This window comes from Hyla sarda, chromosome 8, assembly GCF_029499605.1.
Source record: "Hyla sarda isolate aHylSar1 chromosome 8, aHylSar1.hap1, whole genome shotgun sequence".
In the NCBI taxonomy this organism is placed as follows: domain Eukaryota; kingdom Metazoa; phylum Chordata; class Amphibia; order Anura; family Hylidae; genus Hyla; species Hyla sarda.
Genome location: NC_079196.1, coordinates 12,882,136 through 12,901,182, shown reverse-complemented (window position 1 = coordinate 12,901,182; position 19,047 = coordinate 12,882,136). Strand labels below are relative to the sequence as shown.

General features: G+C 43.3%; 1 protein-coding gene across 1 annotated transcript in view; it reads left to right on the top strand.

Annotated features, from left to right (window-relative positions):
• LOC130283808 (protein mono-ADP-ribosyltransferase PARP14-like) overlaps positions 1 to 19,047 on the top strand; it is a 74,983-nt gene that overhangs the window by 15,286 nt on the left and 40,650 nt on the right. Inside the window, exons 3-8 of the mRNA XM_056533317.1 lie at positions 6,311 to 6,371; positions 10,455 to 10,646; positions 10,872 to 11,108; positions 11,568 to 13,843; positions 17,121 to 17,357; positions 17,447 to 17,668. Of these exons, the coding sequence (XP_056389292.1) occupies positions 6,311 to 6,371; positions 10,455 to 10,646; positions 10,872 to 11,108; positions 11,568 to 13,843; positions 17,121 to 17,357; positions 17,447 to 17,668 (3,225 nt within the window). The remainder of the gene's footprint in view (positions 1 to 6,310; positions 6,372 to 10,454; positions 10,647 to 10,871; positions 11,109 to 11,567; positions 13,844 to 17,120; positions 17,358 to 17,446; positions 17,669 to 19,047) is intronic.

Here is a 19,047-nt window from a genome sequence, read left to right as displayed (position 1 = left end):
TCACAGAGACACCGCATACATCAGAATCATCACTCATCAGTCATCATACATCACAGAGACACCGCATACACCAGAATCATCACTCATCATACATCACAGAGACACCGCATACACCAGAATCATCACTCATCATACATCACAGAGACACCGCATACACCAGAATCATCACTCCTCATACATCACAGAGACACCACATACATCAGAATCATCACTCATCATACATCACAGACACCATATACATCAGAATCATCACTCATCATACATCACAGAGACACCGCATACACCAGAATCATCACTTATCATACATCACAGACACCATATACATCAGAATCATCACTCATCATACATCATAGAGACACCACATACACCAGAATCCTCACTCATCATACATCACAGAGACGCCGCATACATCAGAATCATCACTCATCATACATCACAGAGACACCACATAAACCAGAATCATCACTCATCATACATCACAGAGACACCATATACACCAGAATCATCACTCATCATACATCACAGAGACACTGCATACACCAGAATCATCACTCATCATACATCACAGAGACACCACATACACCAGAATCATCACTCATCATACATCACAGAGACACCACATACACCAGAATCATCACTCATCATACATCACAGAGACACCACATACAACAGAATCATCACTCATCATACATCACAGAGACACCATATACATCAGAATCATCACTCATCATACATCACAGAGACACCGCATACATCAGAATCATCACTCATCATACATCACAGAAACATCACATACACCAGAATCATCACTCATCATACATCACAGAGACACCGCATACACAAGAATCATCACTCATCATACATCACAGAGACACCATATACACCAGAATCATCACTCATCATACATCACAGAGACACCACATACACCAGAATCATCACTCATCATACATCACAGAGACACCGCATACATCAGAATCATCACTCATCATACATCACAGAGACACCGCATACATCAGAATCATCAGTCATCATACATCACAGAGACACCGCATACACCAGAATCATCACTCATCATACATCACAGAGACACCGCATACACCAGAATCATCACTCATCATACATCACAGAGACATCATACACCAGAGTCATCACTCATCATACATCACAGAGACTTATATACACCAGAATCATCACTCATCATACATCACAGAGACACCGCATACACCAGAATCATCACTCATCATATATCACAGACACCATATACATCAGAATCATCACTCATCATACATCACAGAGACACCGCATACACCAGAATCATCACTCATCATATATCACAGACACCATATACATCAGAATCATCAGTCATCATACATCACAGAGACACCATATACATCAGAATCATCATTCATCATACATCACAGAGATACCGCATACACCAGAATCATCACTCATCATATATCACAGACACCATATACATCAGAATCATCACTCATCATACATCACAGAGACACCGCATACATCATAATCATCACTCATCATATATCACAGACACCGCATACATCAGAATCATCAGTCATCACTCATCATACATCACAGAGACACCGCATACACCAGAATCATCACTTATCATACATCACAGACACCATATACATCAGAATCATCACTCATCATACATCATAGAGACACCACATACACCAGAGTCATTACTCATCATACATCACAGAGACGCCGCATACATCAGAATCATCACTCATCATACATCACAGAGACACCACATAAACCAGAATCATCACTCATCATACATCACAGAGACACCATATACACCAGAATCATCACTCATCATACATCACAGAGACACTGCATACACCAGAATCATCACTCATCATACATCACAGAGACACCACATACACCAGAATCATCACTCATCATACATCACAGAGACACCATATACACCAGAATCATCACTCATCATACATCACAGAGACCTCATACACCAGAATCATCAGTCATCATACATCAAAGAGACACCGCATACACCAGAATCATCACTCATCATACATCACAGAGACACCATATACACCAGAATCATCACTCATCATACATCACAGAGACACCGCATACACCAGAATCATCACTCATCATATATCACAGACACCATATACATCAGAATCATCAGTCATCATACATCACAGAGACCTCATACACCAGAATCATCAGTCATCATACATCAAAGAGACACAGCATACACCAGAATCATCACTCATCATACATCACAGAGACACCGCATACACCAGAATCATCACTCATCATATATCACAGACACCATATACATCAGAATCATCACTCATCATACATCACAGAGACACCGCATACACCAGAATCATCACTCATCATATATCACAGACACCATATACATCAGAATCATCAGTCATCATACATCAGAGACACCATATACATCAGAATCATCACTCATCATACATCACAGAGACCTCATACACCAGAATCATCAGTCATCATACATCAAAGAGACACCGCATACACCAGAATCATCACTCATCATACATCACAGAGACACCGCATACACCAGAATCATCACTCACCATATATCACAGACACCATATACATCAGAATCATCACTCATCATACATCACAGAGACACCGCATACATCAGAATCATCACTCATCATATATCACAGACACCATATACATCAGAATCATCAGTCATCATACATCACAGAGACACCGCATACACCAGAATCATCACTCATCATACATCACAGAGACACCGCATACACCAGAATCATCACTCATCATACATCACAGAGACACCGCATACATCAGAATCATCACTCATCATACATCACAGAGACACCGCATACACCAGAATCATCACTCATCATATATTACAGACACCATATACATCAGAATCATCAGTCATCATACATCACAGAGACACCGCATACATCAGAATCATCACTCATCATACATCACAGAGACACCGCATACACCAGAATCATCACTCATCATATATCACAGACACCATATACATCAGAATCATCAGTCATCATACATCACAGAGACACCGCATACATCAGAATCATCACTCATCATACATCACAGAGACACTGCATACACCAGAATCATCACTCATCATACATCACAGACATCATATACATCAGAATCATCAGTCATCATACATCACAGAGACACCACATACACCAAAATCATCACTCATCATACATCACAGAGATACCGCATACACCAGAATCATCACTCATCATATATCACAGAGACACCGCATACATCAGAATCATCACTCATCATACATCACAGACACCGCATACACCAGAATCATCACTCCTCATACATCACAGAGACACCACATACATCAGAATCATCACTCATCATACATCACAGAGACACCGCATACACCAGAATCATCACTCATCATACATCACAGAGACACCACATACACCAGAATCATCACTCATCATACATCACAGAGACACCACATACATCAGAATCATCACTCATCATACATCACAGAGACACCGCATACACCAGAATCATCACTCATCATACATCACAGAGACACCACATACACCAGAATCATCACTCATCATACATCACAGAGACACTGCATACACCAGAATCATCACTCATCATATATCACAGAAACACCGCATACACCAGAATCCTCACTGATCATACATCACAGAGACACCGCATACACCAGAATCATCACTCATCATACATCACAGAGACACCACATACACCAGAATCATCACTCATCATACATCACAGACACCACATACATCAGAATCATCACTCATCATACATCACAGAGACACCGCATACACCAGAATCATCACTTATCATACATCACAGAGACACCGCATACATCAGAATCATAATACATCACAGAGACACCACATACACCTGAATCATCACTCATCATACATCAGAGACACCGTGTACACCAGAATCATCACTCATCATACATCACAGAGACACCGCATACATCAGAATCATCACTCATCATACATCACAGAGACACCACATACACCGGAATCATCACTCATCATACATCACAGAGACACCACATACACCAGAATCATCACTCATCATACATTACAGAGACACCATATACACCAGAATCATCACTCATACATCACAGAGACACCATATACACCAGAATCATCACTCATCATACATCACAGAGACACCATATACACCAGAATCATCACTCATCATACATCACAGAGACACCGCATACACCAGAATCATCACCCATCATACATCACAGACACCATATACATCAGAATCATCACTCATCATACATCACAGAGACACCGCATACACCAGAATCATCACTCATCATATATCACAGACACCATATACACCAGAATCATGACTCATCATACATCACAGAGACACCGCATACACCAGAATCATCATCCATCATACATCACAGAGACACCACATACACCAGAATCATCACTCATCATGCATCACAGACACCGCATACACCAGAATCATCACTCATCATACATCACAGAGACACCGTATACACCAGAATCATCACTCATCATACATCACAGAGACACCGCATACATCAGAATCACTCATCATACATCACAGAGACACCGCATACATCAGAATCACTCGTCATACATCACAGAGACACCGCATACACCAGAATCATCACTCATCATACATCACAGCGACACTACATACATCAGAATCATCACTCATCATACATCACAGAGACACCGCATACACCAGAATCATCACTCATCATACATCACAGCGACACCACATACATCAGAATCATCACTCATCATACATCACAGAGACACCGCATACACCAGAATCATCACTCATCATACATCACAGAGACACCGCATACACCAGAATCATCAGTCATCATACATCTCAGAGACACCACATACATCAGAATCATCACTCATCATACATCTCAGAGACACCACATACATCAGAATCATCACTCATCATACATCACTGAGACACTGCATACACCAGAGTCATCACTCATCATACATCACAGAGACACCGCATACACCAGAGTCATCACTCATCATACATCACAGAGACACCGCATACATCAGAATCATCACTCATCATACATCAGAGACACCGCATACATCAGAATCATCACTCATCATACATCACAGAGACACCGCATACACCAGAATCATCAATCATCATACATCTCAGAGACACCACATACATCAGAATCATCACTCATCATACATCTCAGAGACACCACATACATCAGAATCATCACTCATCATACATCACAGAGACACTGCATACATCAGAATCATCACTCATCATACATCACAGAGACTCTGCATACACCAGAGTCATCACTCATCATACATCACAGAGACACCGCATACACCAGAATCATCACTCATCATACATCAGAGACACCGCATACATCAGAATCATCATTCATCATACATCACAGAGACACCGCATACATCAGAATCATCACTCATCATACATCACAGAGACCTTATATACACCAGAATCATCAGTTATCATACATCACAGAGACACCACATACATCAGAATCATCACTCATCATACATCACAGAGACACCACATACATCAGAGTCATCACTCATCATACATCACAGAGACACCGCATACACCAGAGTCATCACTCATCATACATCACAGAGACACCGCATACATCAGAATCATCACTCATCATACATCACAGAGACACCGCATACACCAGAGTCATCACTCATCATACATCACAGAGACACCGCATACATCAGAATCATCACTCATCATACATCACAGAGACCTTATATACACCAGAATCATCACTCATCATACATCACAGACACACCACATACATCAGAATCATCACTCATCATACATCACAGAGACACCGCATACACCAGAATCATCACTCATCATACATCACAGAGACCTCATACACCAGAATCATCACTCATCATACATCACAGAGACACCACATACACCAGAATCATCACTCATCATACATCACAGAGACACCACATACACCAGAATCATCACTCATCATACATCAGAGACAGAACATACACCAGAATCATCACTCATCATACATCACAGACACCGCATACACCAGAATCATCACTCATCATACATCACAGAGACACCGCATACACCAGAATCATCACTCATCATACATCACAGAGACACCGCATACACCAGAATCATCAGTCACTGACTATAAGTATTTACACTAGATTCCAGGTTGGTTACTATTTTTTTATCTTCTTTTTAGAAGTTACAAACCCACCGAATTGTGGAGACAAGAGGGACACGAGGGACGACGTCTGGATCTGGTAATCACTGAGTGTAATCTATTGTCCTGGAGATCCCCGGTCATGTGATCCCCGGTCATGTGATCCCCGGTCATGTGATAGATGGGGAATAATGTCATGTGGTCTATACACACAGACCATAATAATGGAAGGAATCAAATAGAACTTTCTATGTGACTGTAATGATCTATGGAAGTGATGACAATATTAGAGGAAAGGAGATTATTGTGGAAAACTACAATAGAATGGAGGCTCTAGTACTCCAGCTGGGATACAAGATGAGATACAGATGGGATACATGGAGGATCTAGTACTCCAGCTGGGATACAAGATGAGATACAGATGGGATACATGGAGGATCTAGTACTCCAGCTGGGATACAAGATGAGATACAGATGGGATACATGGAGGCTCTAGTACTCCAGCTGGGATACAAGATGAGATACAGATGGGATACATGGAGGTTCTAGTACTCCAGCTGGGATACAAGATGAGATACAGATGGGATACATGGAGGTTCTAGTACTCCAGCTGGGATACAAGATGAGATACATGGAGGCTCTAGTACTCCAGCCTGGATACAAAATGAGATACAGATGGGAAACATGGAGGTTCTAGTACTCCAGCAGGGATACAAGATGAGATACAGATGGGATACATGGAGGCTCTAGTACTCCAGCCGGGATACAAGATGAGATACACATGGGATACATGGAGGCTCTAGTACTCCAGCCGGGATACAAGATGAGATACACATGGGATACATGGAGGTTCTAGTACTCCAGCCTGGATACAAGATGAGATACATGGAGGCTCTAGTACTCCAGCCTGGATACAAGATGAGATACGGTTGGGATACATGGAGGCTCTAGTACTCCAGCCTGGATACAAGATGAGATACAGATGGGATACATGGAGGCTCTAGTACTCCAGCCTGGATACAAGATGAGATACAGATGGGATACATTGAGGCTCTAGTACTCCAGCCTGGATACAAGATGAGATACAGATGGGATACATGGAGGCTCTAGTACTCCAGCCTGGATACAAGATGAGATACAGATGGGATACATGGAGGCTCTAGTACTCCAGCTGGGATACAAGATGAGATACAGATGGGATACATGGAGGCTCTAGTACTCCAGCCTGGATACAAGATGAGATACAGATGGGATACATGGAGGCTCTAGTACTCCAGCCTGGATACAAGATGAGATACAGATGGGATACATGGAGGCTCTAGTACTCCAGCCTGGATACAAGATGAGATACAGATGGGATACATGGAGGCTCTAGTACTCCAGCTGGGATACAAGATGAGATACAGATGGGATACATGGAGGCTCTAGTACTCCAGCCTGGATACAAGATGAGATACAGATGGGATACATGGAGGCTCTAGTACTCCAGCTGGGATACAAGATGAGATACAGATGGGATACATGGAGGCTCTAGTCCTCCAGCCTGGATACAAGATGAGATATGGGGTGTAATGAAGAAGCAGGGGGGTGTAATGAAGAGACAGGGTGTGTAATGAAGAGACAGGAGGTGTTATGAAGAGGCAGGGGGTGTAATGAAGAGGCAGGGGGTGTAATGAAGAGAGGGCTGTGTAATGAAGAGGCAGGGGGTGTAATGAAGAGGCAGGGGGTGTAATGAAGAGAGGGCTGTGTAATGAAGAGGCAGGGGGTGTAATGAAGAGGCAGGGGTGTAATGAAGAGGCCGGGGGTGTAATGAAGAGGCAAGGGGTGTAATGAAGAGGCAGGGGGTGTAATGAAGAGACAGGGTGTGTAATGAAGAGACAGGAGGTGCTATGAAGAGGCAGGGGGTGCAATGAAGAGGCATTGGGTGTAATGAAGAGGCAGGGGGTGTAATGAAGAGGCAGGGGGTGTAATGAAGAGGCAGGGGGTGTAATGAAGAGGCAGGGGGTGTAATGAAGAGGCAGGGGGTGTAATGAAGAGGCAGGGGGTGTAATGAAGAGGCAGGGGGTGTAATGAAGAGACAGGGTGTGTAATGAAGAGACAGGAGGTGCTATGAAGAGGCAGGGGGTGTAATGAAGAGGCAGGGGGTGTAATGAAGAGGCAGGGGGTGTAATGAAGAGGCAGGGGGTGTAATGAAGAGGCAGGGGGTGTAATGAAGAGACAGGGTGTGTAATGAAGAGACAGGAGGTGCTATGAAGAGGCAGGGGGTGTAATGAAGAGGCAGGGGGTGTAATGAAGAGGCAGGGGGTGTAATGAAGAGGCAGGGGGTGTAATGAAGAGACAGGGTGTGTAATGAAGAGAGGGCTGTGTAATGAAGAGGCAGGGGGTGTAATGAAGAGGCAGGGGGTGTAATAAAGAGGTCACTTGTGTCTTTATAGTGGACATAGAAATTGTGGGTGCTACTTGTGCGGGTCAAATGATTCTCTCTACTGGTGATCTATCTGGGCCGTCCAGAATCTGTCTGTTGTGCACGTCCTCGTGTAACCACTGCTCCTAACAGCACAGGAAGAACAGACAAGATGGCAGGCAACTTGTCAAAATGACCATTCTGCTTCTCTCATCCCCCTTCCCCACCAAAAAAGTTGCTCAACTATGTAAAATGTGCGTTGTAGAGGCTTTTCTAGCTGTCACCATCTTCTGGTGGCCTTTCTATAAGGCAGCGAGGGAAGCCCTTTACACCCTCTTGTGGCTAGCCCCAGGGGGAGATTTATCAAAACCTGTGCAGAGGAAGAGTGGAGCAGTTACCCATAGCAGCCAATCAGATTGCTTCATTAATTCTTATAAAGGCCGCTAAAAAATAAAAGAAGTGATCTGATTGGTTGCTATGGGCAACTAATTGACATCTTTTGTTTTAAAAGAAGAACACAACAACAGTCCAATGATCCAAACTTTTTTTTAATTGATAGTTTATAGTTCCCCCACATTAGGTTGTAGTTCCCCCACATTAGGTTGGCAGCACAGTTCCCCCACATTAGGTTGTAGTTCCCCTACATTAGGTTAGCAGTATAGTTCCCCCCACATTAGGTTGGCAATATAGGACCCCCACATTAGGTGCAGTATAGTTCCCCCCACATCAGGTGCAGTATAGTTCCCCCACATTAGGTGCAGTATAGTTCCCCCGCATTAGGTTGGCAGTATAGTTCCCCCCGCATTAGGTTGGCAGTATAGTTCCCCCCGCATTAGGTTGGCAGTATAGTTCCCCACGCATTAGGTTGGCAGTATAGTTCCCCCACATTAGGTTGGCAGTATAGTTTCCCACATTAGGTGCAGTATAGCTCCCCCACAGACATACAGCCTTCAGTCATATACAGTGTATGGCTGGAGGCTGTATGCCTGTGTAAAGCCCCACTTCAGTGCTCCGTCCACCGCTCCTCTGGTCAGGGGTCACAATCTACTGCTATGGCCTGTAGGCCATAGCAGTAGGTCCCGGGACCAGAGGAGCGGTGGTTGGAGCACTGAAGATGACATGCAGGTAGGTAACTTACCATGCTCTTGCGCGCGTCCTCCTCCTCGCTGCTCCACTCCGCTCTGCTGTTGCTATGGGCGCACGCACGGGATGTCAGTGACGTCCCTGCGTGCGCTACCTCCCGGCGGCCCCTGCATTTTTAAACTTAATGCGGGGCCACAGAAAGGTAACCGGGACATCCTTGTGTCCCGAAAAGATCTTTCGGAACACAGGGATGTCCTGAATGGGCTGATGGCGAACTATGGCCGCGTGTCCACAGAGGGGGATCGGCGTGCCACCTATGGTACGCATGCCTTAGGTTCGCCATCACTGGGCTACATGCTGTTGGGAGCCACTACTCTCATTATCAGCTCTTTGCAGCTCTGACAAATAGGTGACCGGTGGGAATCATTTAATAGTTGGATCATCTGTGCCAGGGTACAGTCATGGGTACGTCAAGGATACCTGAGCTAATAAAGAGAAAGGAAGACTGAAAATAAGCAGAAATCCAGTGCATGTGTTTCTCATGTGACTCCCATAACCCCCCAATGGATGGCGTTTGTTGGTGCCAATTATTTACAGTACATGTTTGTGAGCCCCTGCAGGTATTCGTAGCTCCTCAACATAGAGGCATCCACTTCTTGATCTCTATACATTAAATCTGTTCTGACTTATCCTCAGTGACTGGTGAAGATGCCAGGCAGCCGGAAGAAACCTGGTCCACCATTTTAATAGAGAATATCCCGGACTCCTGCTCTTCTGAAATGCTGAGCATCCTGGTGGAAAACATCAGCGAGAAGAACATTGACAAAGACTTCTATGTGGAGATGATTCCTCATTCTGCTGCCGTCATCACCTTCACGTGTGACATAGGTAAGGGAGGGTCATGGACCAGTATGAAGTCTCTGTTGAACCATCTTTACCCCCATATACAGTATACATTGTACAGTTCTGTCTCTCTTCCAGTCCCCTGTAATACTATACTGCCGCCTTGATGTGGCAGAACAAAACTCCTTCATCTAATGTCGTTTCAAAAATATGTGTGTCCTATCACTTATAGCGGATTCTTCACATAAGAGAACATCTTTACATTTTCAGATATTCACCACTTCATGCAGAACTTCTCCAGCAGTCTCCGAGTGACACAGCTTCGACTAAAAGTGAAGCTTTTGGAGGGAACTACAAGTATCAGAGTGGAGAACTTACCTAAAAACACATCCGAGCAGCACCTCACGTTTTACTTTGAGAGCCCCAGACTTGGAGGAGGAAAAGTTCAAGAAACTGTGATGTTAGAAGAGGAGGGGGCCGCACTGCTTCAGTTCTGTGACACAGAAGGTAAAGGGTCGTCTGGCAGTGCCTGGAGGACTATCGGGAAGGAGTAGACGGTCCTCCATAAAGACTTTATAGCAGTGCTGGGCCACCTTTCACACAATGGAGGCCTCAGTGGTGGACCTTGGCTTCACATGCAATGTATAATAACATAGAGAGATATAAAGAGGTAGAGAGATGTATAGAGAGGTATAAAGGTAGGGTGAGAGGTATAAAGGGGTGCAGTGATGAATAGTAATGTTATCATGTTGTTCAGTAATGTATATTGCCATCTGCCTTATCTATTCTAATGCTAAGTGTCAAAGATGCGTTCCCAAGCCCCAGGAATGCTGATGATAGGAACCCCTACTCCCTTCCCCTCCCATCCCTATCCCTGCTTAATTGACAGTCAGCTGGGAAGCCAAGCCCTGTTTCCAAATTTGATGCTGTGATGTTGACTTTGTTCTTGTTCCCGCTCTTTTCCAGCTGTGAAGAAAATATTGAAGAAGGAGCAGCATGTGTTTAATAGGATTGCCATAAATGTGTATCCTTACTACCCATCACTAAATATACATCTCTACGGGAAGAATCAACCTCATGTGGCAATACCGGATCCTATCAAGTTTGATATCAGTCCATATATATTAGAGTACATCCTGAATAATAACCAGATTAAACACAGCATAGATAGCAAGATGGAGGACAAAGATTGTATGATCAAATGGCCAAGTCCTGACTGCCAGAATCCCGTCATTATAATTGAGATATCTCAGACCCTATCTTCTAATCTGAGGACTATGGCAAAGGTTGCCCGCACATGGACCGAGAAGGTCTCCAATGAGTTCTCAATGATTATTTCAAGGTATAAAGTCATAGACTGTAAAATTAACCCTTTAGCGTGGGAGGACATAAAGGAACAGACCTCCACTTCTGCCTATGAAGGAGTACTGATCAAACCCAACCCTGAGGCTGAGAAGGTCTTCCTGGCGGGCACAATGAAGGATGTTAATAAGATGGAGAAAACCTTCAGGGAACTGGTAGAGAAAATTAGCAAAAAAACAGAAAGAAAAAGTCAGCTGTCCACCATGACAGAACCGATGTCTGCAGCTCTCTATCATATTATACGTAACAGTGGTGTGGAGAAGAAGATACTGGCAGATGTCCCAGAGCTGAAGATGGAATATGACCCATCCACACAAAATATCCACCTTACCGGACTGCGAGATGAAGTTCTCCAAGCCAAGTGTGAAATACTTAGTGTTAAACAGCAGCTGGAATCCAAATCCATCCCGCTGGACCCGCACATCCTCCAGTTCTTGAAGTTCACTGACCATAAAGAGGTCTTGTGTTTCCTGTTCATACGTCACAATATCAATGCTTTAATTGAAATGGAAGATAATGGGATAAAACTGACCGGTTACTCAAAAAAAGACTGGATGAATGCTAAAGAACAAATTGATCGAGAATTAAGTTGTCAGGTGATTCCAGTTGAGGACAAGGATCTCCTACAAAGTCCAGAGTGGAAAAATCTGAAATCACATCTTCATGACTCCTTTAATTCTGAGACCTGCACAGTCCTAATCCAAGAATTCCCCCACAAAGTAAAGAACAATGTGGTCGATGTGGTGGTCGCTGGTTTGTCCTCCAATGTACAACTTGGTTACCAACAACTGAAAGATTTTGTGGACAATAATGCAGAGAAGGAAGTGAAGGTTCCTGTCCCGTCCAGGCTCATGCTGCGGTTTATTGAAGAAGTAAACCAGCAGACATGGCAGAAGATTAACACGAAGGTGAAACTCATGAAGAATGAGAACAGTTTGTCAATATTTGCCCCAAGACTTCAGGCTGAGGAGGCAGCTGCTCAGGTCCTCGTTCTTCTGTCCTCCTTATATTGTGACTCCCTGCGTATAGATAAACCAGGAGCCAGGAAATTTTGTAAGAACTATGAAGAAATTCACGCTACTACAGCAAGGACCAAATTCAATTGTGTGATTCTCTTAGAAAGAGATGGAGAATACAAACCAATACATAAAGCCGAATATGAAGTGAAGATACAAAGTGGGGTGACCATCGCAGTGTATCAAGACGATCTGTGCCGCCACAATGTGGATGTCATTGTTAATGCTGCAAATGAAGACCTGAAACACTGTGGGGGCCTGGCCCTGGCATTGCTGAAAGCAGCAGGACCCATACTCCAAGACGATTGTAATCATATAATCAAGAAGATGGGAAAGGTGCCCACAGGGGAGTCAGTCATTACCAATGCGGGAAATCTGCCATGCAAACAGGTCATACATACAGTTGGGCCCCGGTGGGACCCTCAGACCCAAGTGAGATGTGAGAAACATCTGCGAAGAGCAATAACTACCAGCTTGGACCTAGCTGCAGAAAACGGCCACAGCTCTATTGCAATCCCGGCCGTCAGCTCTGGAATTTATGGCTTCCCCCTTAAACAATGTGCTGAAAATATACTGGACGGCATAGAAAACTATATGGAGAAGCAGGGGAGCAGCACCAGTTTAAAGCGAATACACATTGTTGATATGAATGTACAGACAACACAATTCTTTTCTGAGCTTTTAAGAAACAGATTTGGAGACAAAAAGAGCAGTGGGGCCCCTGTAGCAAGTGGGCACCAGGGCCATATCAGTTCAGGAAGAAGTGAGAAGCCACAAGTTACAGTGAGCAGGGAAGACGTGACAGTGGCAACTCCAATGGGGCTGATCATCAAGCTTGTTCAGAAGAAAATAGAAGATGCCACAGTACGTACCTCAACTTATTAACAGGGGTGCAGCCAATGGCTTACATGGGAGACAGTGGGGGCCCATAACAAAGGTCAAAACAAGCCCCCTTATTGTGGTGTCTGATTTTGTCCCCTCGGGACAGAAAGGTCTGTTTTTTCCTATTACTTTCTGTGACCCATTGTTCAATTCCTCCATCCATTAATTTGTTGACAATACAGATAACTGGAGAGAGGAGTTCTGCACATTTATAACAATAGAAAAAGGTATACGAACAACTGGGACTTGGCCCCCTCTATACAAGGGCCTCATATTAGCTGCATGGTCGGCCACAATGGTACGTATGTCCTTGGATGCAGCTGTAGGGGTGCAAAGACAGCAGTCGCCCAGGGACCCTTGTGCTTGACGGGGCCCAAAGGCCTCTTTGCCATACAAGAAGACAGCAGTATTATAGATGGCACATAGTAGGTGGGGGGCCTGTTACAGATATTATAGTCCAGGATTAATACTCTGTTTATAAAGTTAGCAGAACCATTATGTAGCTGCGGGGCAGGAGGAGATTTTTAGCCAGGATTCACCACTCACTGCACAAAACATACATGGTAACTTCTTCACATGGCTGATGAACCTGGCTCATCCAGGCCCAGCTAAACGTCTTCACTATGTACTTTATGCACCTTTTTAATAGATTTTATTTGCTTAAATATCTCCCTATTGTCAAGATATCTTTATAAAGCAGGGGTCAGCAGTACAGCCATACCTGGTGGTCTTTTGTCCCTGCAGTGTATAGGCTTTAAAGGGAACCTGTCACCAAGTTTTACCCTATATAGCAAGTGGTGACGCATAATAGAGGTAATTATCACGTGTCCTCCCATACCTGAATGTGTGCTGGTCTAAAAATGTGGATAAAACCACTATTAATAAATGTCACGCGCAGTATGTAAACGAGGCTCAAGTAGTCACCAGGCATGCTCAAGTAGTCACGACCCCCCCCCCCCCCCCCATGGCTATAATCGCACCTATTCAGGTTCAAGGTATGACTGAGCAGCTTAGTCAGGGCCTGATGTCATTGCTCACAGCTAGGCTGTAAATCATATCTGGATAGGCGTTATTAGAGCCTAAATAGGCGTGATTACAGCCCGGGGTGCCAAGACTACTTGAGCCTCGTTTACATACTGCGTGTGACATTTATAAAAGTTTTCTCCACAATTACAGACCAGCAGACATTCAGGCATGATAGGACACATGATATTACCCTCTATTACGTGTTGCCACTCTTATATAGGGTAACATTTTGTGACAGGTACACTTTAAAGGGGTACTCCGGCCCCAAGACATCTTATCCCTATCCAAAGGATAGGAGATAAGATGCCTGATTGCGGGGGTCCCGCTGCTGGGGACCCCTGCAATCTAGCATGCAGCACCCACCTGTAAGTACTGCCGGAAGCGCTGGAGGTTCGCAGTCTTTTGCCTCCCGACCACGGGGACGGAGTATCGTGGTGTCACGACTCCGCCCCCCCCGTGTGATGTCATGCCCCCTCAATGCAAGTCTATGGGAGGGGGCGTGATGGCCGTCACGCCCCCTCCCATAGACTTGCATTGAGGGGGCGGGGCATGACGGCACGCAGGGCGGAGTCGTGACATCACAATACTCCGTCCCCGTGGTCGGGAGGCAAAAGACTGCGAACCTCCAGCGCTTCCGGCAGTACTTACAGGTGGGTGCTGCATGCTAGATTGCGGGGGTCGCCAGCGGCGGGACCCCCGCAATCAGACATCTTATCCCCTATCCTTAGAATAGGGGATAAGATGTCTTGGGGCCGGAGTACCCCTTTAAATGTAAACAGGACCCAAAACAACATAATAAGAACAACTTTGCAACTTTACAACACGATAACAGCCTAAATACATTGTTGTAGTGGGTTCCTGTAGCCGGAATGTCATGGATGGCGGTCTGCAGGGGCTGGCAATATCGGTTCCACTATACCATAATATTTAAGGGAAGTCAGCACTAGACACCATCTGTTAACGCAGGTGACCAACGGGTATGCCAAACTGGAAACGTAATCAAAACAAGTGAAATGCGATCACAGTAAGAAAGCAGAGGGCCGGAAGTTTGAAAAACAACAAACGTGATGTTTCGGCTTGAGAAAGGCGCTGCGGTCAAAATGTCCACCAAGATGTCCACTAGAGATGAGCGAACTTACAGTAAATTTGATTCGTCACGAACTTCTCGGCTCGGCAGTTGATGACTTATCCTGCATAAAATAGTTCCGTTTTCAGGTGCTCCCGTGGGCTGGAAAAGGTGGATACAGTCCTAGGAGACTCTTTCCTAGGACTGTATCCACCTTTTCCAGCCCACTGGAGCACATGAAAGCTGAACTAATTTATGTAGGAAAAGTCATCAACTGCCGAGCCGAGAAGTTCGTGACGAATCAAATTTACTGTAAGTTCGCTCATCTCTAGTGTCCACGTAAGATGCTTGTGGAATCAGTGGTAACAGTTTATATACAGCGGACACATTACAGGGCTATATGGCCATAATAGGGTCACATATGGTGGATAAGCCATGTTCAGTACACATCCCAGGAACCTAGAAAAGCAGAAGTGCTGCACAGAAAGTTAGGGTGGGTTCACACCACGTTTTTGCAATACAGTTTTTTATCAGGTTTTTTATTTTTTTTTAATGGATTCCCCAAAACCTGACTAAACTGTATCAAAACGTATGCACAAAGTTTTATCTGTATACGGTTCAAAACCGTATACGGTTTGAAAAATGATGTCCGGTTGCATCCGTTTTTTAAGAAAAAAAACGTATACGTTTTGAACTTTTCACTCCATTATAAATTAAGTTTCACTTGTTTGATTGAAATTCCAAGAAAAAAAACTGTGCAAAGTCAAAAACCGTATAGTGAAAACCGGATGGAACCGTACGCACATACAGTTCTGCACGGTTCCCATTGACTCCCATGTTAAAAAAAAAAAAAAATGTATACGTGTTAATACGGTTTTTCACCCGGACCATAAACTGCGGTAGGCCACGGTTTTCTGTCCAGAAAAAAAAAAGTCAAAAACCGTGTGGTTTGAAAAATGGAGACACCCGTATACAATATGGTGCATACGGTTTTGAATGGAAAGTCTATGGCCACGGTTTGCTGTACGGTTGCATACGTTTAAAAAAATAAAAAAGTATCAAAAACTGTATCGAAAAATCGTGGTGTGAACCCATCCTTATTATGTCTTTGTATGATAAATGCCTCTATATTCCAGACTCTGTATGACTTGTGTTTCCTTATTGCAGACAAATGTGATAGTGAACAGCGTGGGGACTGATCTGGTTCTCACCCAGGGTCAGGTGTCTAAGGCCATTTACAAACGGGCTGGCGTTGACCTCCAGCAGCTTGTTATAGATGAGAATATGGGGGCCCAGGTATCCCCCGGCACAGTCATTCCAACCGATGGCTGCAATCTCAACTGCAATAAGGTTCTTCATGTTGTGACTCCGCAGTGGGACAAAGGACGAGGAACTTCAGAGACGGTACTCTAATTCCTTTCTGAGATGTATCATGTGTTATTACTAGGTACACAAGGACTGAATCTTATTATCACTTCCAATCCTTATACCAGGTATTGCGAAAAATTATCCAGCAGTGCTTGACATGGACTGAACAGCAGGGTATGACGTCACTGTCCATCCCAGCCCTGGGAACGGGTAATCTGGGCTTCCCCAAAGTACAAGTAGCAGCTTTAATGTTTGATGCAATTTGCCAGTTCAGCACTAGAAACAAACCCCAAAATCTTCAAGAAGTAGAAATTGTTCTTCACCCAAGTGACACCGACACAATCCAGGTAATGGTTATGTCACCAATGTAGAATCAGAAGAAATGTAGGAATGTAGGCTTTATTCATTCCATCAGTACGAACAAATAGGGATAAAGGGGGAGATTCATCAAAACCTGTCCAAGGGAAAAGTTACTCAGTTACCCATAGCAACCAATCAGATCGCTTCTTTCATTTTTCAGAGGCCTTTTCAAACATGAAAGAAGCGATCTGATTGGTTGCTATGGGCAACTCAGCAACTTCCTCTGGACAGGTTTTGATAAATCTCCCCCCATAATTCCCATGCAGAGAGGGAGAGTCAGTGCTTGGGGTGCAAGGGGTGTAACACTGAAATAACTAGCTTCACAACACTTGAGGAACACTTCTGCGCCTATGTACAAGAATATAACTACTATAATACTGCCTCCTATATACAAGAATATATCTACTATAATACTGCTCCTATATACAAGAATATAACTACTATAATACTGCTCCTATATACAAGAATATATCTACTATAATACTGCTCCTATATACAAGAATATAACTACTATAATACTGCCTCCTATATACAAGAATATAACTACTATAATACTGCTCCTATGTACAAGAATATAACTACTATAATACTGCTCCTATATAGAAGAATATAACTACTATAATACTGCCTCCTATATACAAGAATATATCTACTATAATACTGCCCCTATATACAAGAATATAACTACTATAATACTGCTCCTATATAGAAGAATATAACTACTATAATACTGCCTCCTATATACAAGAATATAACTACTATAATACTGCCTCCTATATACAAGAATATAACTACTATAATACTGCTCCTATGTACAAGAATATAACTACTATAATACTGCTCCTTTATAGAAGAATATAACTACTATAATACTGCCTCCTATATACAAGAATATATCTACTATAATACTGCTCCTATATACAAGAATATAACTACTATAATACTGCTCCTATATGCAAGAATATAACTACTATAATACTGCCTCCTATATACAAGAATATAACTACTATAATACTGCCTCCTATATACAAGAATATAACTACTATAATACTGCTCCTATGTACAAGAATATAACTACTATAATACTGCCTCCTATATACAAGAATATAACTACTATAATACTGCTCCTATATACAAGAATATAACTACTATAATACTGCCCCTATATACAAGAATATAACTACTATAATACTGCTTCTATATACAAGAATATAACTACTATAATACTGCTCATATGTACAAGAATATATCTACTATAATACTGCTCCTATATACAAGAATATAATTACTATAATACTGCTCCTATATACAAGAATATATCTACTATAATACTGCTCCTATATACAAGAATATAATTACTATAATA